The sequence below is a fragment of the Fringilla coelebs genome (assembly GCF_963513975.1).
Source record: "Fringilla coelebs genome assembly, chromosome: 9".
Classification (NCBI taxonomy): domain Eukaryota; kingdom Metazoa; phylum Chordata; class Aves; order Passeriformes; family Fringillidae; genus Fringilla; species Fringilla coelebs.
In genome coordinates this window covers 946658-972231 of record NC_140067.1, presented here as the reverse complement: position 1 = coordinate 972231, position 25574 = coordinate 946658, and the positions used below count along the sequence as shown (strand labels likewise).

Here is a 25574-nt window from a genome sequence, read left to right as displayed (position 1 = left end):
CGGATTTTCCTGGTTGGTGCCCTGGGGGATTGCTTGGAAACTCGAGGGGCAACTGAGAAGCCACTCCAGGGTTGTGAATAAAAGTGGGATCAGAGTGGTGGGAAGCAGCACCAGGGCTTGGGGCAGCCCTGGAGCAGATGGGAATTTAGTGAAAATGGGAATTTAGTGAAAATGGGAATTTAGTGGAGCAAAGCCTCAATCCAGCCCAGTTTGGGAGCCTGCAGCCCCCACACCATGGAGCTGGGCATTCCCAGCTCCTGCCTGGAGCCAGCAATTCCTGGGCTGTGCACACCCAGAGCTGGGCTCAGACTGCTCCTGCAAAGCCTCTCTGAAAATAAAAGGGCTTCAGGAAAGGTCAGGGTGAAAGGGTAAATCAGAAAATGTCAGTCTGAAATTGTGAATCAGAAAATGTCAGTCTGAAATTGTGAATCAGAAAACGTCAGTCTGAAATTGTGAATCAGAAAACATCAGTCTGAAATTGTGAATCAGAAAACATCAGTCTGAAATTGTGAATCAGAAAATGTCAGTCTGAAAATGTAGGTCAGAAAGCATCAGTGTGAAAATGTAAATCAGAAAACATCAATGTGAAAACGTAAGTTAGAGAATGTCAATGTGAAAATGTGAATCAGAGAATGTCAGTCTGGAAATGTGAATCAGACAATGTCAGTGTGAAAATGTAAATCTGAAAATGTCAGCCTGAAATTGCAAATCTGGAGATGTCAATGTGAAAATGTGAATCAGAGAATGTCAGTCTGAAATTGTGAATCAGAAAATGACAGTCTGAAATTGTGACTCAAAAAATGGAAATGTGAAAATGTAAATCAGGGAATGTCAGTCTGAAAGTATGAATTTGAAACTGTAAATCAGAAAATATCAGTCTGAAAGTGTAAATCTGAAAGTTTTAACATCAGAAAATGTCAACGTAAAAATGTAAATCAGAGAATGTCAGTCTGAAATTGTGAATCAGAAAATGTCAGTCCGAAAGTGTAAATTAGAAAATGTCAGTCTGAAATTGTGAATCAGAAAATGTCAGTCTGAAAGTGTAAATTAGAAAATGTCAGTCTGAAATTGTAAATCTGAAAGTGTAAATCTGAAAGTGTCAATCAGAAAATGTAAACGTGGAAATGTAAACTGGAAAATGTCAACGTGAAAACATGAATCAGAAAATGTCAGTGTGAGGGAGTGAGTCAGAAGGTGTACATCAGAGATGTCAGTCTGGCAGCTGGGAACCCCAGATTCCCCCACGAGGGCCAGGCCAGGGGTGTCCCCATGGCCGTGGATGCCGGTGGGGCCGGGCTGAGCCGCTGGCCTTACCTTCATCGCTGCGGGGCTGCTGCGGGAACATGTAGTTGGTGAGCACGCGCTGCTTGGTCTCGGGGTGCGCCTCCGTCTGCAGCGGGATCAGCGCCTTGGACTGCGGGAGAGAGCGCGGCGTGAGCCGGGCAATGGCACCACAGCGCTGGCAGCAACAGCCAGAGCCACCAGAGCCACCAGGGCCACCAGGGCCACCAGGGCCACCAGGGCCACCAGAGCCACCAGGGCCACCAGGGCCACCAGAGCCACCAGAGCCACCAGGGCCACCAGAGCCACCAGAGCCACCAGAGCCACCAGGGCCACCAGGGCCACCAGGGCCACCAGAGCCACCAGAGCCATCAGAGCCACCAGAGCCATCAGAGCCACCTGAGCCACCAGAGCCACCAGAGCCACCTGAGCCACCAGAGCCACCAGAGCCACCAGAACCACCAGAGCCACCAGAGCCACCAGGGCCACCAGGGCCACCAGGGCCACCAGAGCCACCAGAGCCATCAGAGCCACCAGAGCCATCAGAGCCACCTGAGCCACCAGAGCCACCAGAGCCACCTGAGCCACCAGAGCCACCAGAGCCACCAGAACCACCAGAGCCATCAGAGCCACCAGGGCCACCAGAGCCATCAGAGCTGCCAGAGCCACCAGAGCCACCAGAGCCACCAGAACCACCAGAGCCATCAGAGCCACCAGGGCCACCAGAGCCATCAGAGCTGCCAGAGCCACCAGAGCCATCAGAGCCACCAGGGCCACCAGAGGCACCAGAGGCACCAGAGCCACCAGAGCCAACAGAACCAACAGAGCCACCAGAGCCACCAGAGCCACCAGAGCCACCAGAACCACAGAACCACCAGAGCCACCAGAACCACCAGAACCAACAGAACCAACAGAGCCACCAGAGCCACCAGAGCCACCAGAGCCACCAGAACATTTAATGGGAACACTAACGATATTGCTGCTACTGCTACTAATAATAACGAGGTAGCAACAACAACAATAATAATGGGATAACGATAATCATAATAATAATAATAACAATAATATCATCAACGATAACAACAATAATAACAATAACAACAACAACAAGAACAGCCAGAACAAGAACAACCAGAATATTTACTACTACTACTACTACTACTACTACTAACGAGGTAACAACAACAACAACAACAATAATAGCGGGATAACGATAATTGTAATAATAATAATAATAACAACAATAATATCATCAATAATAACAATAATAACCACAACAAGAACAGCCAGAACAACAAGAACAACCAGAATATTTAATACTACTACTACTACTAACGAGGTAACAACAACAACAATAATAACAGGATAGCAATAATAGTAATAACAATAACAATATCATCAAGAATAACAATAATAACAACAACAAGAACAGGCAGAACAACCAGAATTATTATTATTATTATTATTATTATTATTATTATTGGGAAAATAACATCAAGATATCATCAAGAATAACAATAATAACAACAACAAGAACAGGCAGAACAACAACAACAACAACAACAACAACAACAACAACAACAACAACAATAATAATAATAATAATAATAATAATAATAATAATAATAATAATAATAATTGGATAATGATAATAGTAACAACAACAACAAAAATAACATCAACTAAAATAACAATAATAAAATAACAACAACAATAACAACGGGATAATAATAATAAATAACTAATGTCAACAATAACAACAACAATAATAATGGGATAATAATAGCAACAACAAAAGTCAAAATGCTGGAAAATGCTGTATCTCTAAAGGCTTGGGGGTGTTCTGTGCCTGGGCTGCACAGCCAGGCAATGTTATTTTTTAAAATGCAAAATTTTAAATGCAAAACCCCCAAGAATCCTAATTTAACGCATTAAAATTTAATCATAATTCTCTATTACCCCCACCCTTTCAGCTCTCACATTTTTGGCTGGGCTCTAAAACTAAATGTACATTTCAGGCTTATTTTAGGGCTCAGCTGCTGCTGGAACCGTTGCATTTCTCAGGGTTCCTGTTGCATAATTCGGTTTAAAATAGAACCCCAAAGAATATCTGCTGTAAACCAGAGTCCTGGAACAAAGAAGGGCCCCCTCAGATTTCAAAGGCACAGAAATGAGTTTTCTCCAAAGCAAGACCCAGAGTCCTCGTGCAGCTTTGACTTGTTTGAACTCTCCCTGACTGCTGTGGAGTTGAAAATGTGCAGGGATGGGAGAATGGGTGGGAAAAGGGAAGAGGAAGCCAAGGGTAGAGGAGCAGATGGAGCAAAGGGTGGGAACAGGATAATAACGAGTTTGGGAATGAACATATCTTGAATTTCTACTCCAAAAATACTCCTGTGCTACTTTTGCCCTTTATTTACTACTTTGGTAAGCAGGCAGAAGCTGATCCTGGTAAAATGAAACCTGCAAAAGTGATTTTTCCATGGTAAAAAAATGCCACCCAGCAGGATTTATGGCTGGATATGGAAATCTACAGCTGGGCTGGGAGCAACCCCTTCCAAAATTCTTCACATTTCTTGTATTGAGTGACAGGCTTCATTGACAGCCCCTTTCCTAAGGAAAATGGGAATATTGAAAGGCATTACCTGGTTGTCAGAAAGCCACAAGGCTGCCAGTTCTTTGAGTTTGGTAAAAGTGAAGGGCAAATTCTTCAGTCTGCAAAGGAGAATATTGGGACAACATTGAATCCTTCGTTTCCAAAATAATTTATTTACAGATTTGTATGCAGCATGTTTATTACACTGAAACAGCTGAAATTTCACTGCTTTTAAAATCAATTTTACTAAAGTGCAGTATTTTATCAATGTTCCTCTTATTGTTATTCCTATTGTTCCTATTATCATTATATATCTGATTAATATTCCACATTTAGAGTTCTATTTGGAAAGTAGAACTGCTGACACCACATCCTTTGGTACTGAGGAGAGACTGATATTTTCCTTTGGTCATAGTGTAATAAAATTACACATATAAGACAGAAAAAAGAAAAAATCTTGGTCCCAGGGAGCTTTAGGGGAACCTCAGAGTCACTCACAGAGCTCCCTTTATTGGACACTGGATGTTTGGAACAGAAATATCCCAAGAAGATGGAAAATTCATTTTTGTCAGAACGTCAGACCAAAGATTAAAGTAATATAAATATTCATAGTGAACCTAAATGACAAAATTAAATGGAGCAGGGGGAAAAAAATCCGGCATTTTAACGAGACATTTAAACACAGTTTCCTAAAAGGGATCTGGGAGTGGGAATGGGAATGGATGGCAGGATATTTGTGGAATCCTCATGGAATTTTTTTCCATAACTCCTTCTGAACAGGCTGTTTTTATAGAATCGTGGAATCCAGGGTGGTTTGGGTTGGGAGAGACCTCAAATCCAATCCCATCCCATCCTATCCCATCCCATCCCATCCTATCCCATCCCATCCCATCCCATCCCATCCCATCCCATCCCATCCCATCCCATCCCATCAATCCCATCCCATCCCATCCCATCCCATCCCATCCCATCCCATCCCATCCCATCCCATCCCATCCCATCCCATCCCATCCCACCCCACCTTCCACAATCCCAGGCTGCTCCAGCCTGGCCTTGGACACTCCCAGGGATGGAGCAGCCACAGAAAATCTGGGAATTCCATTCCAGGGCCTCCCCACCCTCACATCCAAGAATTCCTTCCCCATTTCCCACCTAACCCTGCTCCTTCCCAGCACATGGCCTGGCCCAGCCATGCACTGAGGCTCTCCCAGCTTCTGGGAGCGACAAAAAGGAGCATTGGCCAAACCAGATCCTAAATGAGATTTGGGAAAAGCCCTTTTGTGCCAGACTCAGACCCTGCATCCCACAGAAGGGATTCCCACGTTTCTGGGCACCTCAGAATGGAACACAAAACCAGGACTAGACTGAGAGGTGTCTCTGGGAGGGCCCTGGGATGCTCCAGGGAACTCGGGTGGAGAGCTGGGAATCAGAGGGAGAAGAACTGGCCACAGCCCTTGGAACCATGTGGGACAAGACCATTCCATGCTGGTTTTCCAGTTCCCTTCCCAATAAAACCACAGAACTCTGCATTTTTCATTTGCTGTGCCAAGACCCCTGGATACAACTTTTAAATGTCAAACAAGGTGTGATTTTAAAGCCTTTGAAAGAAAAAGCCTCAAATTCGAGCTCAAAGATGTGGAACACCCAAAATCATTGCTGGGCTTTGAACATTTCCAGCCAAGCCAAGCCCCAGCCTCTTTTTCCAACACAATTTTTTTTTTTTTTTGCTTTTAAATTGTGCAGCTCAGGAAAAATTCTTCATCTGTAGCAGCACTCGTGCAAACACCCTGACTAAATCCTAATTCCTGGCCAGGAGGAGGGAAGGACACAGGGAATGGAATTTGTGGGGATGGATGGTGAGGTCTGAGGAGCTCTTCTGACCTCTGTGGGAGTGACCCCAGAAGCACAGACAGAAAGGGGGGATTCTCTCAGCTCTTTTAGGACAGAAAAGGGGAATTCACTCAGCTCTTTAAGAATGGGAATGGGGAGTTCACTCAGCTGTTTTAGGAACTGGAAGGGGAGGGTTCTCTCAGCTCTTTCAGGAACAGAAAAGAGGGGGATTCTCTTGGCTCTCTTAGGAACAGAAATGGGGGGATTCTCTCAGCCCCTTTAGGAACAGAAATGGGGGTTCTCTCAACCCCTTTAGGAACAGAAATGGGGGTTCTCTCAGCCCCTTTAGGAACAGAAACAGGGGGTTCTCTCAGCCCCTTTAGGAACAGAAATGGGGGTTCTCTCAGCCCCTTTAGGAACAGAAACAGGGGGTTCTCTCAGCCCCTTTAGGAACAGAAATGGGGGTTCTCTCAGCCCCTTTAGGAACAGAAACAGGGGGTTCTCTCAGCCCCTTTAGGAACAGAAATGGGGGTTCTCTCAGCCCTTTAAGAATAGAAAAGGGGGTTTCTCTCAGTCCTTTCAAGAGCAGGACGTGGGGGCTCTCTCAGCTCTTTAAGAACAAGCTGGAACTAAAAGAGAGGTCACTTACCAGTAACCGAGGCTCTGTGGGAAGTGTAGCCCAAAGGGACTTTTCTAACAATTCTACCTCTCAATCACAGGGCTCAGACCTGGAAGGACTCTGAGGAGAGAGGAGAAGCAGATGGGAGACAAGGTGTTTGTGGCTCCCCATGGACAGGGACACGGTTACTGGCAAGGAATTTGGGATTTCCAGACTCCCATGAGAACCTGAGGCTGAGCAGCCGCCCCTGGGAGAAATTCAGGATGAGCTGGAGCTGCCAGAGCTTCCACAGAGCTGCTCCTGCACAAACACCTCACCATGGGCACCTCCTGGATCCAGCTCCAAGAGAATCCTGTGCTCCCTTTGGAAAGGTCTGGAGCTGGGAAGAGACAGGGAGAGAGGATTCCCAGGTGGGGAGATGAGAAATTTGGACACAGCTCAGAGGGCATGGCATGGGGAAGGAAAGCTGGAGGCATTGCAGAATTCCAACATGGGAGCTTGAAGGAAATCCTGAAATTCAAAGATCAGCAAGCCCCAACATCCAGGGATGAGGAGAAGACAGGGAACAGAGTGAAGGTTTGTAGTGGCAAAGAGCAGAGATCCAAAATGCACCAGAGGGACTCAAATCTGGGATTCCCATCTGCCCTGATCCAAAATGCACCAGAGAGGGACTCAGACACTGATTCCCCTGAGCAAAATGTGTCCCTCCCTCTTTCCTTCCAGGGAAAGAGCTTTGGGGATCTCCCTCCTCTGCCAGCTCCAGGGAAGAGCAGAGGGCCAGAACTGCTGTGGGAAGACAGGAATGTTCCAGCAGGAAGGGGAGCCCCAGCTCTCTTTGGTGTGAACCTGTGGGCTCGTCGAAAGAACAACAGGGATTGCTGGAATGGTGATGAGAGGGAAGCTGGGACCACAGACAGGAAAAAAATCACTAAAAATCCAACATTGAGAAGGTGTCTGGACTTAATCCAAACTCTTTGGTGCAGAATGTCAGAACTGTTCAGTTTTCATTAGGGTGGGAAGTTCCAGGGCAAAAGAATCACCCCAACATCTCAGCAGGGCAATGTTCAAACTCAGCCGGAGCTGGGAGCCACGGAGCAGGAAAGGTTTGGAAAGATTCACTTCCCAAACCACTCCAGAAAAGTAGAGGAGACGATTCCAGCAGGTTTGAAGACACTTCAGCCAGGTTTAAGGGTTGCAGGTCTGGGATCTGGGTCACCAGACACCGCTGAGCGGGGGTGGGAAGGGCACAGCTGCCACATCCCACCCCATGGAGTATCACATTCCACCCCATGGATCGCCACATTCCATCCCATGGAACAAACACCACATCCCACCCCATGGAATATCACATTCCACCCCATGGATCACCACATTCCATCCCATGGAACACCACATCCCACCCCATGGAACAAACACCACATCCCACCCCAAGGAACATCCCAAGGAACACCACATTCTATCCCATGGAACACCACATCCCACCCCAAGGAACATCCCAAGGAACACCACATTCCATCCCATGGAACAAACACCACATCCCACCCCAAGGAACATCCCAAGGAACACCACATTCTATCCCATGGAACACCACATCCCACCCCAAGGAACATCCCAAGGAACACCACATCCCACTCCACACCACTGGGGTGCTGGTCCCATAATCCCCATTCCTCCCTGATGGAAATCCCAATCCCCTTCCCAGCTGGGATTCTGCTGGAAGCCAGCAAGGTGAGGAGCCCTGGCTGCCCCTGTCCCACCTCAGCACCCGAGCCAGTCCCTGCACACCAGTGATGGCCCTGGGACCAGCAGGAAAATCACTGGGGGAAAAAAATGGGAAAATACCCCAAATACCTCCCAATGGTTTCCTGCTCCCCCAGCTCAGAGTCCCGGGAGGATTCCGGGTTGGGAAAGGGGGCAGTGACCCTGCTCAGGGGGGTTAAGGTGCCAGGGAAGGCTCCCTGCACCCCTGGCCCCCAGGAAATCCTGGATCAGCACTGTCCTCTGCCCCGTGTCCCCTCCTTTGTGTCCCCACAGGGCAGAGGAGGGAGCAGCCTGGGGACACCCACCTGGATTTGGGACAGGACGGAATTTGTGCCCTGGAATTGCAATGCAGGACAGACTGGAACTGAATGAGGGAATTTTAAACAATATGAACAATATTCCAGGGGGTTCTCCATGGCTTTGTGTAATTTATATTTTTATGTTGAACCTGAATCTCAGCAACGAGATTCAGGTTGGGCTGGGAAATCCTTCCCTATTTTTGCTGAGTGTGCATGGCAAGTCCTGGAGAGAAAATGGAATTCACCCCCCAGATCTTGCACTACCCAGCAGAGCTGTGCTGACACTGCAAATCACCACACTCCTGGCACATCCACACACATAAATCCCAAGGAAATTCAGATATTCAGATTTTCCATGTGCCTGTGGCAGCACAGGACAGCTCATTTGAAGCATTTTGTTCCTCACCTAAGCACAGCCCTGTACATAAGGACAAATGAATTTGGGGTTTGACAAAAAAACCTCTCTGCTGAAGGAAATGAAAAATGGTCCTTGGATTTTAGTGGATGCAAGATAACTAATTTTTGTCTAATTTTTGTTTCCTGGTTCCCTGGGTATCAGCTTTTTAATCATGAAATATTACAAACCTATAGACAATATCTCTTTTTTTCTTTTCATGGAAACAGCAGAAGATAAAAGAAAGAAATGAGTTTGAAGAGTTTGAAGCTATTAAAACACACCAAGGTCCAGATTTTGGCCTTACTCAGTTTTCTTGAAGTTTTCCCTTGGATGTCAAAGGAGCTGAGACCAAACCACAAAAATTAAGAAAAAAACAACCAAGATTCTTTCCTTATAGCTTAAATAAATTAAATTATATTTACACTAATTTTAAACTATAATTCTAAAGATATTTTTTAATTTAAAAATATATTTAGAGAAATATATCTTTATAAAGACCTCAAAGGAAAAGTTTAAATTAAAAAAAAAAAATTCTTAAACTGGCTAAAAAAAAGTGCTGTGAACTGTACCTGTTATCACTCAGATTTAACACCCTCAGCTTCTGCATCTGGCCAATCTCATCAGGCAGAAATTCCAGTTTGTTGGAGCGCAGGGACATCACAGTCACATTCTTACAGCTCCCAATCTGCGGGAATGGAAAAGCCCAAAGGATGGAACCCCAAATCTGGGTTTTTTTATCACTTTTCGTGTCGGGAGGTGCCTAAATTGGGGTTTACTGAGAGCCACAAAAGGCAGGAAATCCAAAATTCAGCCCTAAAATGACATTTTTCTGCTGGCAGGAACCTCAGGAAACACCTGGGGTTCCTCACTGGGATATTCCCAACTTTCCATGGATTTGCTGCTCAGTCTGAGCACCGAGCACCTCGGCAAGGTTTGCTCTGGCACACCCAGACAATTTCACCAGCAGCTGTCATCTGCCTGTGGGGGCAGGGATGGGGACATCCCAGGGATGGATGGGATGGGATGGGATGGATGGGATGGGATGGGATGGGATGGGATGGGATGGGATGGGATGGGATGGGATGGGATGGGATGGGATGGGATGGATGTGATGGGATGGGATGGGATGGATGGGATGGGATGGGATGGGATGGGATGGGATGGGATGGGATGGGATGGGATGGATGGATGGGATGGGATGGGATGGATGGGATGGGATGGGATGGGATGGGATGGGATGGGATGGGATGGGATGGGATGGGATGGGATGGGATGGATGGGATGGGATGGATGGGATGGGATGGATGGGATGGGATGGGATGGGAACGGGATTGATGGGATGGGATGGGATGGATGGGATGGGAACGGGATTGATGGGATGGGATGGGATGGGATGGGATGGGATGGGATGGGAACGGGATTGATGGGATGGGATGGGATGGGATGGGATGGGATGGGATGGGATGGGATGGGAACGGGATTGATGGGATGGGATGGGATGGGATGGGATGGGATGGGATGGGATGGGATGGGAACGGGATTGATGGGATGGGATGGGATGGATGGGATGGGAACGGGATTGATGGGATGGGATGGGATGGGATGGGATGGGAACGGGATTGATGGGATGGGATGGGATGGGATGGGATGGGATGGGACGGGACGGGACGGGACGGGACGGGATGGGATGGGATGGGATGGACGGGATGGGATGGGATGGGATGGGATGGGATGGGATGGGATGGGATGGGATGGGATGGGATGCTGGCTCCCAAGGGACATCCCAGGGCAGGGATGGGATCTTGGATCCGACAGGATATCCCAGGGATGGGATGAGATGGGATGGGATCCTGGATCCTGTGGGACATCCTAGGGATGGGATGGTGGCTCCCAGGGATGGGATTCTGGCTCCCAGGGATGGGATGGCAGCTCCCAGGGGACATGCCAGCCTGGAGTGGGCGTGGAGCAGCTCTCACTTCTCTGGGCAGCTCCGGGAGGAAGTTCTCGTCCACGGCCAGGGTGCGCAGGTTGTGCAGGTAGCCGATGGTGGAGGGCAGCGACTCCAGCTCGTTGCAGCTGCAGTCAAATTCCTCCAGCAGGGACAGGCTGGAATGGCAAACCCCTCGTTAGTGGCCCTGCAGGGACTGCATCCCCAGATTAACAACCCCAAACCTCGGGGGCTTCACCAGCTGCAGGCTCTGCCAGCCCTGAGAGGGAACAGCCAGGGGAGATCTGCTGGGGCTGCCCTGGATCCCTGGAAGTGTCCCAGGCTGGGCTGGAGCAGCCTGTGGCAGTGGAAGGTGTCCCTGGTGGGCTTTGAGGTCCATCCCAAGCCAAATCATTCCATCATTTCCCTGGCAGGAGTCTGTAACCATGGGATTTTTGGAACCCACTTTAAGGCTGCTTGGTTTGCCCATGGTACCATTCAGGTTTGCTGGGATATTGAGGATATTGAAGAACATGGATTCCAGGGACTCGAGCCAGAGATCAGGGCAAGCAAGGGCATGGAACCAAGAATTTAATGTTTGCTAACCCAAGTGACAGGTTTAAGGGTTGAAGGTCTGGGATCTGGGTCACCAGACACCACTGATGGGGAGGGGGAATATATCCCAGTGGGAATATAGGGATGTACTGCACATTACAGAGTGAGATATACAAATATATATATCAAATATACAGGTTATAGACATGCATTATTATATTGTGAAGAAATATTTCCTAATCTTCTCCTAAAATGAGGCTGCAAATTAAAATCCTTCCAGTGAAAGTTGTGTGAGCACCACAAGTGCCACCCCCCAGCTCCTCTCCCCCTTTGCTCCTCACGCTCCACCTCCTACTCTCAAGTACTTGAATCAGAATAAGGTTAAATGACAGCCAATTATTTCATCCCAAAATCTCCCATCTCCCTGTCCACTGCCTTAGGGACTTGTCAGAGGATTCTCTGGTTTTTTCCCAAATATTTTGGAGGATCTGTTGAGAAGTTTAGCTCTCACCACAGACCTTGTTCTGGAGGATTCACAGGAGTCTCAGCTGCAGGACTGGGTCTTCACTCTGTATCTAATTCACCTTAATTTCAGTTTCTTAATTAAAAAGATCTTTCAGCCTCCAGATTTGATGCCAAATGAAAGCAGAGATTGCTGTTCCTCCCAGGGGACCTGCAGAACTTCCCTGTAATTGCTTCCCTGGGAAGCCTTGGACACTTCCAGGGATGGAGCAGCCACAGCTTCAGCTGTGCCCTCCCTGTCCTCCTCCTCCTCCTCACTGACTTCAGCTCTTCCAGCTCCATTCCCTCTGGTTCTTCCACTCCAGACCCTGCTAAATCCTGGGAATGCAGATCTACTCTGGCACAGACTGGACCCAAACACGGCCCCAGGCCCAGCTGGGGACCCCAAATCCCCCTGGCACCTTCCCAGATCCCACAGGGAACACCTCCAGCCGTGGGCTGCATCAGGGGATTAAGGCAATCCCGGGTTTTTTGTGGGATGTTTGGCTAAGCCAGGCCTAATGTGGGCTCTGAGAGCCACCAGGGGCTGAGAGGAATCCCAGGAATGGGGGTGGAAGTGCCCAGCCGAGCATGGAGCCATCCCAGAGGGGATGCTCCCTCCTCCACACTGCCCATCCCTGGGGACAGGGACAGCCTCTGGAATTTTGGAGAAAGAGACCTGGCAGGAATCCATCCAAAGGGAGGGTCAGAGAGCTGAGTTCCCTGACACTCTGCCCTCGTCAGAGAGGGAATTTTTCCCTGGAAAAGCACAGCCAGGGGCTGCAGCACAAGGTGGAGACCCCAGGTGATCCCAGCTGCTCTGCAATTCCCCTTTGGAGCAGGGGCTGTGCCTTTGGAGATGTAAATAAAGCTCCCTGACAAACACTGAAGAGATACTGGGTTCAAAAAGGGCATTTCCCTTCAGCAATAAACAAAAAAGGTTTCAAAGGTTTCAGATCCCGACGCCCAGAATTGCTGAAGCTGGATTTAAATCCATCCTTTTGCAGCATCCAGGAGATCTTGGAGCCTTCTGAGCTTTCCCTTGGATGAGAATTTGCTGCTGCACAGAGATTTGGGGAGCAAAGATTTGCCCTTCAGTGATTCCCATCACCAGCTTTTAATGGTCCCCATGAAAATCCCACAGACCCCAAACACTCCAGGGATGAGCCAGCCTGGGCTTGCAGTGGCTGCAGCTGGAACAGGTCACAAATATGGATTATTTTTCCCAAAGGGCATCACAACAAGCTAAATTCTTCCTGAAACAGGCCAGGGCCAAGCCTTGGAGCAGCCTGGGATGGTGGGATGGGATCATCTGGAGGATTCTGGAAGCACCAAGCTGCAGCCCCTCAGCAGGAGGAGGCAGAGCCATGTGAGAGCCCACACCATGCCATGATCCCAGCCCCTGGAATCCTCCTGGCTTTCCCACAGAGGTTTCTGTCATGTTTTAGGAGCTCTCCATCTCTGTGGGGCCACAGCCAGATCCTTGTGAGCTCCAAGCCCTGGCTGTTGCCGTGGCAACAGATGGATTTCCCCCAAATTCTTCTGCTTTCACTTCTCCTCTCATCCAAATTGATTCACACCCAAACCTTTGGTTTTCCTCTTGGAAAATTGGATATATTTTACCTTCTTTTCCTTTGCACTGAAAAATCCCCAGGATTAAAAGTGATGCTCCAAATTTAAATGTCACAACCTGGGGGCTGGGAATTATTTCAAAATTCAAATTGCATTTGTCTTATTTTCTCTTTGAAAGCCCACACTCCTTGAGCAGAGGGGAAAAGGTATTTTAATTAAAAAGGATGAAACTTGGACTCACTTTCCAATGGCATTGGGCAGGATGGTGAGCTGGTTGTCATCCACTTTCAGGGTTGTCAGTCTCTTCAACAATCCTGCAGGAAGAAATGATGGATAAGGAGCTCCCATGGAGATCTCCTGGAATCCCATGGCAATGGTTGGCGACCCTGAACAGCTCTGCTCTGGATTTTGGGGAATATCATTCCAAATGGGTTTATTCCTGCTAAATGCTCTCTAAAAACCAATCTGGGCAGAAAACCATGGAACAAAAATCCTGGGATTGATGGGGAGAGGTAGAAGAACAAGATGGAAAACAGGAGGAGAAGGCACTCAGTAAGAGTGTCAATAATTAGAAGCATTAATTAGCAATCCAGGTTGGAACCTGAGTAAATTGATTTAAAGTTGAGGAATTTGGCAGTTCCGTGTTCCAAGGGAAAGGGAAAAGGGCTCAGGACTGAAAGGAAATATCTCAGTGGACAGAGGGATGTGATCCTAAATAATCCAGGAATTCCATGCATGTAAAACAGTCAAAATAAAAATTCATAGTTTGAATGGTTTCCTTTTTATTTCCTTTTCCCCCTGTGAATGAGCAGCGATCCCATCATCGCTCTCAGACTGATTTTTACATTTAAATGAAATTAATTCAGTCCTTGGCTTCTTTTCCTCAAAACAGCAAACCAGGTGGACCAATTCCATCCAACCAGGCAATTCTGCTCCTGACTTTACAAAATGGGACTGTCCAGACACCATTCTCTGCCTCCTTTGGGATTTAATGGCAGGCCTTGCTCCAGGATTAGAAAATCCCATGATTCCAAAAATAAAATTAAAACAAAATAATAATAATAATAATAATAATAATAATAATAATAATAATAATAATAATAATAATAATAATAATAATAATAAAAAATCTGTCAAAGGGAGAGGAATGCCAGGTCTTTCCTCACCTATGGAATCTGGCAGCTGCTGCAGCATGTTGGAGGAGAGGAGGAGATCCTCCAGCCCCTCACAGCCCGAGATGTCCAGGTCGACCGTCTCGATCCTGTTTTTGGACACATCCAGGTACACGAGCTGTTTTAACTTCCCTATAGACTTAATAGCACGTGAGACAGAGTTACTTGAGCAGATAGAGCTGTTAATGAGAGCGTTAATTAGAGACAAACACACAAATCCAGCTGGGCTGGAGTTCTCTCAGCGCCCTTCGCATCGCCGCTCTCCCTCTCAAAGGAGCAGAATTAACCCCCCCAGGTTAATTAACGTGCTCCAAGGTCATTAAACCTGCTGGGGTTTGGCATTCCTGGGTGTGCACGTGAGGTGCTTCTCCATCTGGACACAGATATTCCCAATTCCCAACTTCCACCAGGCAGGTGGAGCTTTTCTGTGTTGAACCGTCCCAAAATTTTTATATTAATTAATTGATTAATTAATGACTCTCTGCACCCACCCAAGGAAACGCACAGGCAGGTGTTCCCTGCCAGGCAAACAGGGGAATCACCAAATCACCCAATAATTCCCTAAAATAAATGTCCATACCCCAGGTAGCACTTGCAAGGAATTATTGTCCATCCACAACTCCTTCAGATTCTGGATTTGTTCAAGAACCTCAGGCTGAGGAAAAGAATAAATTATTATGGGCAGCTAAGTAAAGCAATGTGTCCTCAGTTAAATAAAAATCAGCATTTTCTTTAAAAAATAAGGCTTCCTTCTTCACTTCCCTTTGGTTTTCCATACCCCACCTCAGCCTTCCAGGTGTTCAAGGACAAGAAGGGAACATTCCCTTGGTGTAATTTAACCAGGGCTGCTCTTCACCAAAACTTGTAAAATTTAAGAACCTTTTGCAAAAGAAATGAGCCCAAAGGACACATGCAGGGGAGGTTTAACACCTGCAGCTGGCACAGCCAGGAGTCAGAATGCACGGGAGAAAATGGGCACTGATAAAACCTGGAACTGCAGAATCAAACTTTCCTCTGTTTTATTCTTTTCAGGGTATCAGTGAGAGGAGCCAAAAAAGGCAATTCCCCAAATCCCTCCTCACTCCTTACAGCTGTGAAATCCCAGAGTGACAAATCCAGGCCACAAAGATTCCCAAGTTTCCTCAGCAGTGTTTTCCTTTCCCATAAAACACTTTCCTCAGCAAACCAACACTCGGAATTTGCCTTTGCCCTCCCAGGTTGCAGAGATTTTTTTCAAAGCCCGTCAGAACCTGCTATTAAATGTTCCATGAAATATTCCATGAAATATTCCACTCCAAACCAGCCTTTGGAAGCAGAACAATTGCCCTGGAATGATTCCAACACAGGCAGAAGCAAATGGACCTCCAGACCCCAGGAGAGACCTGGAGTCACCCTGCACGGTCTGCTCTGGAATGTTGCCATTCCCAGAAGAAATCTGATTTTCCACTTGCCCAGGGAACGCTGGGAGCAGCTCCTGATGCCTCAGCAGATCAGAACAAAGCTGATGAACAGAATTCACCCCTTGTTTTCCACATCTCCACCTAATGAGCTCCTATTAAAAACCAGGGGTGAGCATTTTAAAGATGATTTATTTTGCCTCTGTTAATTCCATTGAAATTCTGCTGTCCTTTGATGATTAAAACCACTTCTCATTTCCAGGCTGAATTGATTAATGGGCATTTGATACTATTTGTTCCTGGGCTGATTAATGTTCCTTTATCCCTCTGGAGTGTTCAGGGGCTGAGGTCATTATGGATAATCATAATTTCCCCTCTCAACTTTAATTTGCTTTTCAATCCCTCTCATTAACAGACACCTTTCTTCAAGGCCTGTTCCTGGGCCGTGCAGAGCACGCTTTGATTGGGAATTCCTTGGATTCTGATTTCCCAGGATGGTGGAATTTCCCATTACTGGGGAGCACCGTGGAATATTCCACATTATGGCACACCATGATCCAGACAGGATCTCGTGGCTGGGCTGGTATCAAAGTGCCATTGAAACCTTGTTTGTCTCTGCTAGAAATGCTTTGGTTTGGGCCTGTTTGGGGAATGTTCTCATTTTCCACATAGGCTGCTACAACTGGAATGGGACCAGGAATAGGACAGGAAAGGAATGGGGATAGGAGAGAATAGAATAAAATAGAATAGAACATGATAGAATAGAATAGCAAGAGGAATAGAATAGGGATAGGAACTGGGATAGGGACAGGAACAGGAGAGAAGGGAACCAGCTGGAAGGGTTTCACACTGACCACCCAGTCCAGCTCTCTGACCAACTCAGTCTGACCAAACCTTACAGGATTTTTATTCAGGGAATTGTCCAAATGTCCCTTCCCAGGAGCCTGTCCCAGGGTCTGACCACCCTCTCCACACAGAAAAGCTTCCTGGGATCGATTCTGAATGGAAGACTCACAGGAATTTTGGAGAAAGTCACATTCTGTTTTATCTTCTTTCCTTTTCCTTTCCTCCCCATTCCCCTCCTGAATTTCTCCCACAGCCTTGCTGCTGCCTGCAGACTCCTGGACCTCTGGAGCCAAACCTGGTGCCTTGCCCTGCTCCAGGCACAGCTGCTCCTCCTCCTCCTCCTCCTCCTCCAGAATGAACCAGGGAGGTGCCAGATTTTGGGATTTGCTGCTCCTGGAGTGACAGGAGCTGCCTCTTCCCTTCCTTGATGGCAGCTTGGGTGCAGCTGCTCTCCAGGGAGCCAGAGTGGCATTCCAGGAGTGCACAGGAATCCCTGGAACTGGGAACTCTGATCCCAGCAGGGTGGGTGAGCAGAACAGAAATGAGCAGAGAACGAACAGAAGCTCCTTTTGGCTGTGGCAAGGGCACAGAGTCCTCCAGCCCCAAGGGAAGGTGACAACAGTCCCAGGACGCCAGAGAAGTGAGGCTCGCCCACACCACCAGCTCACCTTTCTCCACTAGAAAGGAAATTTCTATGGAATCCATGAAAACAGACCTTTCAATCCCTTTTTTCCAGGTGTGAGTTAAACTAGCACCGCTTTTCCTGTGACATTCCCGAGCATTCCCACTGTGCCGTGGCCTCTCGGCCCATTTGCCTGCTGGCATTTGATTCCAGTTCCCACATTTTGGCTGAAAAATGAGTAAACTTGGGGGCTGTGGCCCTAGCAGGAGGATGGGACCATCTCCCCCCTGATCTATCCCTCGTGGGATCGCTGGGCTGCCATGGGAATATGTGGAATTTTGTCCAGTTCCTTTCAAACACCACAAACACAAGCCACCCCCAGAAGAGAGCCTCTGAACTCGGGCAGGATTTAATTCCTACAATTAAAATTCCAGGCAGCTCTTCCAAAAATTTCTCTCTGTTTATCCACGCTGAAGATTTTAATTAAAAATCGGAGTCAAATCCTCTCTTTCCTCCCGCACGGAATAAATGAGCAGCCTGGAACAGGGTGGGAGCTGCTCCATGAAACAGATGTAGAGACTTTGCTACAGCTTTTTAGCACCAGGTGACATTTCAGGGTTTGTTTGAAGTGGAATTATCTCAGTTTTACCTAAAGCTACAGGAACTATTCCCTTGTAGGACTGTAATCCCTGACCCTGTTCTTCCATGGCTCCCAAGGAACAGCACCTCCCTGCTGGCAACACAGAAAACTCCCCAAATATTTCAATCTCAGGGCAATTAATTCTGATTCTGGGGATGAGTTAGGGGCAGGAATTCCTTGTGAGGTTCAGAATTGACCTCTGCTGGGATTTCAGAATGCCAGACTGGTTTGGGTGGGAGGGACACGTGTAAAAGTTCAGAGCCCCGTGGGCAGAGCCCCCAAACCCCCCCAGGCTTCCCCTTAGGAACTGGAGCATTTCTTACCAGCTCAGAGAACTCATTATTGCCCAGATCGAGCCTCTCCAGCTGGGTCAGCTTGTGCATTGACCTGGAACAGGTGGGCAAAGACTCAAAATGAGATTTTAGCCATCAAAAGGTCAGTCGGGTTTTGGGGGGATGAAAGTAAAGCTGCACTGATACTCTGGTGGCAAAAAAAGAATGGCACCAGCCCAATTCTGATCCAATTTCAACAATATATTCCACCCTTGAGGCAGTGACTGAGGTCATGGAACCCAAATCCCAGCAACAATTGGTTTTGTATGGAAATAAATAAAATCTTGGTAGATTTTTGCATGTTTGGTCAGGGGAAATGCCACGTGTTATATCAATAGATGATTGAAATTAAATAGAACAGAAATTGTGGCTTTTTGAGAGAGATTTATGCATTTGCTGTGGTTTTTTATAAACCACTAGGAAGTGTTTGGACTCTTGAGCCAGGTCCCCTGCTCTGAGGTTCAGATTTAATCAAGTTCAAAGTTAGTAAATCAATTTTTGCCTTTGTTTCCATGAGCAAAACTGGAGCAGGGCTTTATCCCAAGGGCAGAATTTCTCCTTGAGCCCAGACAGACCAAAGGGAACCAAACACCACGCTGGGTTTGGGGGGTGCAGTGAAAAAAGAGGATAAAAATAATTAAATCATTTAACATGAACTGCAACAGGCAGTTCAGAGGCCTCCTGAGGTAATCAGATCCTAATCAAAAAATTAGCATAGCCTTAATTGCTGTGATCTAAAATATCAACCATTTTACCTCTGCAATTTGCACCAGAGGTAAAAGTGATTATTGTTGAAAGGCTGTGGCTGAAAAACAGAGCCCTGGCTCAGCATTTCAACCTGGCTGTGCTGGGTTTTATTGCCAGAAAATGTCACTTTTCCTTTGTTAAAACAGGGAATTAAACTCCAAAAAACCAGGAATTAAAGTCCACAGGAACAGGAAATAAACCCCAGAGAAACAGGGAATAAACTCCATGGAAGTAGGGAAATGAATTCCTCAGAAATAGGAAATAAACCCCAAAAAAACAGGAAAATAAACTCCATAGGAACATGAAAATAAACTCCACAGAAACAGGAAATAAACTCCACAGAAACAGGGAAAGAAACCCCACAAAACCTGGAAAATAAACCCCAGAGAATCAGGGAATATTCTCCACAGAAAGAGGGAAATAAACGCCACAGAAATAAGAAATAAACTCCAAAACACCAGGAAACAAACCCCACAGGAACAGGGAAATAAACCCCACAGGAAGAGGGAAATAAACCCCACAAAACCAGGGAAGCAAATTCCACTGAAATGGATCACCATATATTATTATAACCAATATTTTAATTATTACACACCTGGCCCATTATCTTTATTATCTATATCTTAATATTTTATATACCTCTATTATGTCTTCTCAATGATTAAATCCTGGAACTCCTCAGAGATTAAATACACTCAAATTGGTAAAACCTTTGTCTTTCATCCCAAATTCTTTTGAATACAACTTTTGAATACAGCTTTGGGGTTTCTGTTGTAAATTCAGCTTCAAATGCAACTTCCAACCATTTCTCCAGTCAGCTGAACAATTCCAGAAACTGAAACTGATGTGGGGGCAGATTCATTTCAGGGAGTTGGGGCCCCACCACAAAACGAAGCTCTGCTGATGTTCCCAATGGAAAATCAGATTTTCCCATTAGTTGCTGCTATTTTTTTCTCTCTCCTACAATTCCTTCTACTTTTCTCATGGAAAGCTTCCTTGCAGTTTTTACATGGGATCATTTGCAGAGGTGGGGCAGGGGAGGAGCAGCTGTGGGCAGTGCTCAGTTCAATATTCAGTGCCTGAAGATGTCCTGGGGGGGATGGATGGGCCAAAGATTTCCCCCAAATCCTTCTGGGGATCCCCCTGGGAGCTCTCCTTCCCTCAGTGACTCCATTCAGGAGACTTTGGGGCTATCAGGGTGGGATTCCCACGAGGCTCAGAGGATAAACTATTCCTTAAAATTTGTTTTTAGAGGTGGAATGTGCTTTTCCAAAGGCTCCAGAGGCATGGGGATCAAACCCAGGGGGGCCAGGCTGGGGGATTCTCCAGGTTATCCAGGTTCTCCCCTCCCTCCACTCGGGGCCAGCAAGTTTTTCTCTGGAATTCAGCATTCCTAATGAGATGGAAAAGAATCTTTTGTCTTCTCCTCTGGAAAAGAAGCCCAGAATCCCATGGGAAAGACCTGAAAGCTCATCTGGCCCATGGGAGGTGTCCCTGTGCATGGAACTGGATGGGATTTCAGCTCCCTCCCAACCCAAACCAGCCTTGAAATTCTGGGATTCTATGGAGGATAATTAATAAAATAAAATTTAAAATTCTGATTTGAAAAATAAAGTCAACAAATAAAAGAGAATCAATTAATAAAAATCAAATAACGCAATGAAATAATCTAAAAATAAAAATTAATAATCAATTTTCCAGACACCTTTACCCCCTTTAAAAATAGGAAAAGCCTTTTTTCCTGAAGCAAAACAATGGGAAAAGCCTTTTTTTTTTCCCAAAGCAAAACAATGGGATGCATTTCCCAGCCCCTTCCCTGAGCAGCAAATGGATCCAGCCTGGAAAATCCTCGAGGGAACCCTCGTAGTAGCAGCTGCTGATGGAAATATTGCCAATATTTTGATAAGGCAGTGAAGCTGGGGGCTGCAGGTTCCCCCAGTCAGCCAGAGCTGCTATTTTGAGGAAAACAGGGCACCAGGAACGCTGCAAATATTTGTAAACCCAAAGTGTGGCAAACGCTTCCCGTCCTCATCAGGAGCCCGGGAGAAAGTGGAGCAGCATCTCAAAAAATAGCAGGAGAAAGTGAAGCTCTTCCCTAAATTTATCCCCCCCTGGACAGATTCTCAGCTGATTTAAATCCTCTCTTCCACTGACTTCAACAGACTTCAAAAAAACCCCAAAAAACCCCGGTGATTTTTGCCAAGCAGCTTCCAACAGTGGGGTTGGGGAAGTGCTGAGGACGAGAGGAAAGTGGATTTTATGGCAGGGATGTTTGTAAGGCACGGGGAAGCTTTGGCCCACTCTGTTTTCCTGGAAGTGAAAATCCCTTTTATCCAGCAGATTCCTGCCAGGAGGGAGGCAGAGGCCTGGCAGAGCTGGGATCTCAGAATGCCATCCTGGAAGTTCTGGGTTATTCATTCAGAGCAAAGTTTTGGCTGCAGGAAGAACAAAAATTGCAACTCCACGGGGTTAGAAACTTCAAATCTGCAAATTTAACCTCTGCAAAACAGCCTCTGTTGCTGATAATAGGAAAAATCTTGGTTAATTCACTTGATTTTGTTTCAAAAAAAAAAATAATCTGCTTTTCACACAGTTTTTATGATGCTGCTTAAAAACCTTAATGTGTTCAACCTCCTTATACACAGTCCCAGCCCTTTAAGAAATAACCAGAAATAAGAGTTACAAATAATCAAAATAAATATGAATTTTAGCAAGAACAGGAAAACCTCCCCCCTCTGCCCTGTTCCCACATGATATTTTCCTACATTTCAGGGAGTTATGGATTCATAATTTGGTGAGATTCATTCAAATTAAAACTTTGGGTCTATGTTTAAATCTGGGGGGGGAGAGAGAAATGGCAAAAAGTGGGAAGGCCTGGGGAAAAAATGGAGTGAAGGTCAGATAAAAATGTCATTTCTTCACACTGTATTTGCAGAAAAAAATCAAAGTACCCTTGGAATTCAAAGGACTGAGAAAACTCCATTTTATGGAAATTCCTAAGAGGAAGTTCTTGGGGGTGAAAAATGTGTTTTCTCCCAAGCTTCTTTCCCCAATATCTAATTGGGAAGCCAAATCAGATATTTTCAATTAGAACTGCACCAAAGTCTTGTTTTCACCCCTCATTCATTACCCAGAAGGAAAATCTTTATTGAGGAAGATCCTTCCTCTGTCCCTTTCTCCTTCCAATATTTCAATGGAAAATTTTAACCAGGCTGCCCTTGTGTGGTTTTAAATGATGAGAAGAAAATTTGTCCAATTTTCCCTTTATCAAGGAAAATATTGGAGCATCGATAGGAAAACATTATACAAAATAAGAAAATTTAATTTTTGTAGAATTGAATGCACAGAAATCCTTTTGTAACTTAAATTGTGGCAGCTAAAAGCCCCAGAAATTCAGCCCAGCCTGAAGGATTTGGAGAAAAAGGCAAGGCAGAAAATTCCTGCATTCCATTGCCCACAACAGGTAAAGCCAAACTTTCAAGGGGAAAAAAATCTGAATTTTGACAGCAAAAAGAACGAATAAAACTGGGGAGCTGAAATCAAGCCTCTATTTTCACAGGGTTCTGTTTGTGCACAGGCAGAGCCTAAAAAAATCACGAATTAAAACCAGAATTCAAAACACTGGTTTCGATTTTAAGGCTGAAAACAGCAACATTTTGAGGCTGAAAACTGAGCAAGATAAAATGAGTGATTTTAACAAGAGGAAAATAAAGGACAAAGGAAAAAAAAACCCCAGCCATCATCACCATCATCACCATCATCATCATCTTGTCCATGAAGTCCTTTCCTTCCTGACTCCAAGCAGGAGGAGGAGGACAAGGATGAATATTCTGGAAGATTGCAAAGAGGGAGCTGGAAAATCTGATTATTTCAGGAATTTCAGCCTGAGAGCCCCAAGAGCAGAGCAGAGCAGCCCAAACCCAGGAGAGCAGAGCAGATCAAAGTGCTGGGAGTCCCAGCTGCCATCTGCAGGGAATGCCCCATTTCTGGCTGCTTTCAGCCCATTTCCCCAGTTCCCAGTTTCCCCAGTGAACACCTTCCCTGGCACTGCACACAAACACTGAAATATCCCCCTCCATTCTGGTTTTTAGATAAATATCATTATTTTTAGGCTTTCACTGTGCAATCCCTGTTTTTCCTATCAGGACCTGCTCCAGCCTTTCCCATTTCCCAAATGAGCTCTCCCCATTTTTCACCCCTAAACTGATTTTTTGGGGTTTGAGCATCCTGTTGGACTCCTGAGAGCAGTCAGGAACGTTCTGATTTTATTCTGACTTTTTCTTTTACTTTGGGAGGACTCTGGAATCTTCCCCACGGCACAAACCCCCCTTGGGCTCAGGTGAGAATTCCCTGGCAGGAATTTCAGCAAGGACAATTCCCTCTGCCTTGCTCCCAGTGGGTATTTTCCTACCCTGGCTCTGTGGCTCCCAGGCTCTTCACACCCCTCTCCCAGCCCTCATTCCCACCTGGAGAGCTCCTGATTTACCCCCAAATTCCCACTGCTCCCTTAGGAAGTGACTTTGCACCTTAAATCCCAAATTTTCACCGTGCTGCCCCAGAATGCCACAATCCTGCCCATTTTTTTGGGGCACTGTAACTTCTCCTCCCCAAGAAGCAAATTAATCCTCAAGTCCAGGAGAAATCCTGTTGGGTTTTTTTCCCCTACAATAGGATTTGCTCTTTGGAAAGGATCCATTGGATGTCATTTTTCCAGCAGGTCCTGCAGGAAAACAATTCCTGCAGCCAAAAAGGCCCAAAGCTCTGCAGAGAGGCAGGGCTTCCTGGGAGGCAGTGAGTCAGAGGATGAGAGCAGCAAATCCAGGGAATTTCTCATCCCTCCAGACCCTGCTGAGTCACCAGGCCCCAGGGAGGTCCCTGCAACCCTCCCATTTTCCAGCTGGGTTGGGGAACAAATCCCCCAGAACCGTGGGAAGGTTTTCCTTGCCCAGGAATGGGAATTGGGAAAAGGAAAAACTTCCACAGACAGCAAAAGATTGGATGTACAGCCTCAGAAAAACTGGGATACATGCAAAAATACAGGACACAGTCATTAAACATAAAACAGACACAGAGACATAAAACATCAACAGAAAAAAAATCAACTTATGTTTCTAGAGTATATAGAAATATATAATTATAGTTATAGAACTATAAGTGAGAATATGCCTGCAGTGAGAAACTGCATTAATGAAATAGTGAAGAGTTCATAATGTAAAAGTGTAGTTTTATAAAGATAAGAGTTTAAAAGTTATAGGAGAAACATATGTGTGCATGTAAGTTAAAAACCCATTAGACAAAAGTATCCACAGTACAACAGAAGTAAGTAAAAGTGATTAGTTAGAAAAGTGGAATAAACCCTATAACAACTATTAGTTTTAAAATTATATATTATATAAATTATAATATATAATATATATTATATATATGATAATATATAAATTATATATAATATGTATTTCTATTATAATATAGATAAATATTTCATGTTATAAATAAAATATATGGTAATATGAAATATAAAAATAATAGAATATATAATATAGTATAATATAATAAATATAATAAAATATAATATAATAAATATAATATAGTATAATATAGTATAATATAGTATAATATAGTATAATATAGTATAATATAGTATAATATAGTATAATATAGTATAATATAGTATAATATAGTATAATATAATATAATATAATATAATATAATATAATATAATATAATATAATATAATATAATATAATATAATATAATATAATATAATATAATATAATATAATATAATATAATATAATATAATATAATATAATATAATATAATATAATATAATATAATATAATATAATATAATATAATATAATATAATATAATATAATATAATATGATATGATATGATATGATATAACATAACATAACATAACATAACATAACATAACATAACATAATATAATATAATATAATATAATATAATATAATATAATATAATATAATATAATATAATATAATATAATATAATATAATATAATATATAAGTGATATCTGTTATAATGAAGAAACTTGTGACTACTCCTAAGCTATAACCAAGAACTTACTCCTTTAGAATCTCACAACTCCTGAGGCTGATGTTTATCTAAACAGTAAATCATTCTTAACTTTAAAATAATCCCCCCCTTCATTTAAAACAGCAATAATAATTTATGGTGACCCATGTGAGGGATCAGCCCTGGGCTGGAATTTACTTTTGATAACTTTTTGTCCACTTAAGCCCCACTTAAATGAAATAATCCTGAGCAGAAGGGACTCAGTATCCTGCTGGCACAGTAAACCCAAACCATTTAATTCTGGACTGACCATGAAGGGAAAACATTTTCCTGAGGGTGTTTTCAACACTTCAGAAGAGTCCTTGGTGAGGAAAATGCTGCCACAGCCTCACCGACCAGGGTTAGCTCATCTGGGGCTTCCCAATTTTGTTTATTTATCTT

The 25574-nt window shown here is 45.0% G+C and overlaps 1 protein-coding gene across 4 annotated transcripts in view; it reads right to left on the bottom strand.

The window, feature by feature from the left end:
* The window catches only part of LRRC7 (leucine rich repeat containing 7), a gene marked incomplete at its 3' end in the record, with an annotated part of 59296 nt that overhangs the window by 24722 nt on the left and 9000 nt on the right, over positions 1–25574 (bottom strand). For all 4 annotated transcript variants that reach the window (XM_084211242.1, XM_084211243.1, XM_084211244.1 and 1 more), the window contains exons 6-13: positions 18336–18399; positions 15088–15162; positions 14502–14646; positions 13577–13649; positions 10757–10886; positions 9350–9465; positions 3924–3993; positions 1315–1414 (exon numbers count right to left, since the gene is read on the bottom strand). In XM_084211242.1, the coding sequence (XP_084067368.1) occupies positions 1315–1414; positions 3924–3993; positions 9350–9465; positions 10757–10886; positions 13577–13649; positions 14502–14646; positions 15088–15162; positions 18336–18399 (773 nt within the window). The remainder of the gene's footprint in view (positions 1–1314; positions 1415–3923; positions 3994–9349; positions 9466–10756; positions 10887–13576; positions 13650–14501; positions 14647–15087; positions 15163–18335; positions 18400–25574) is intronic.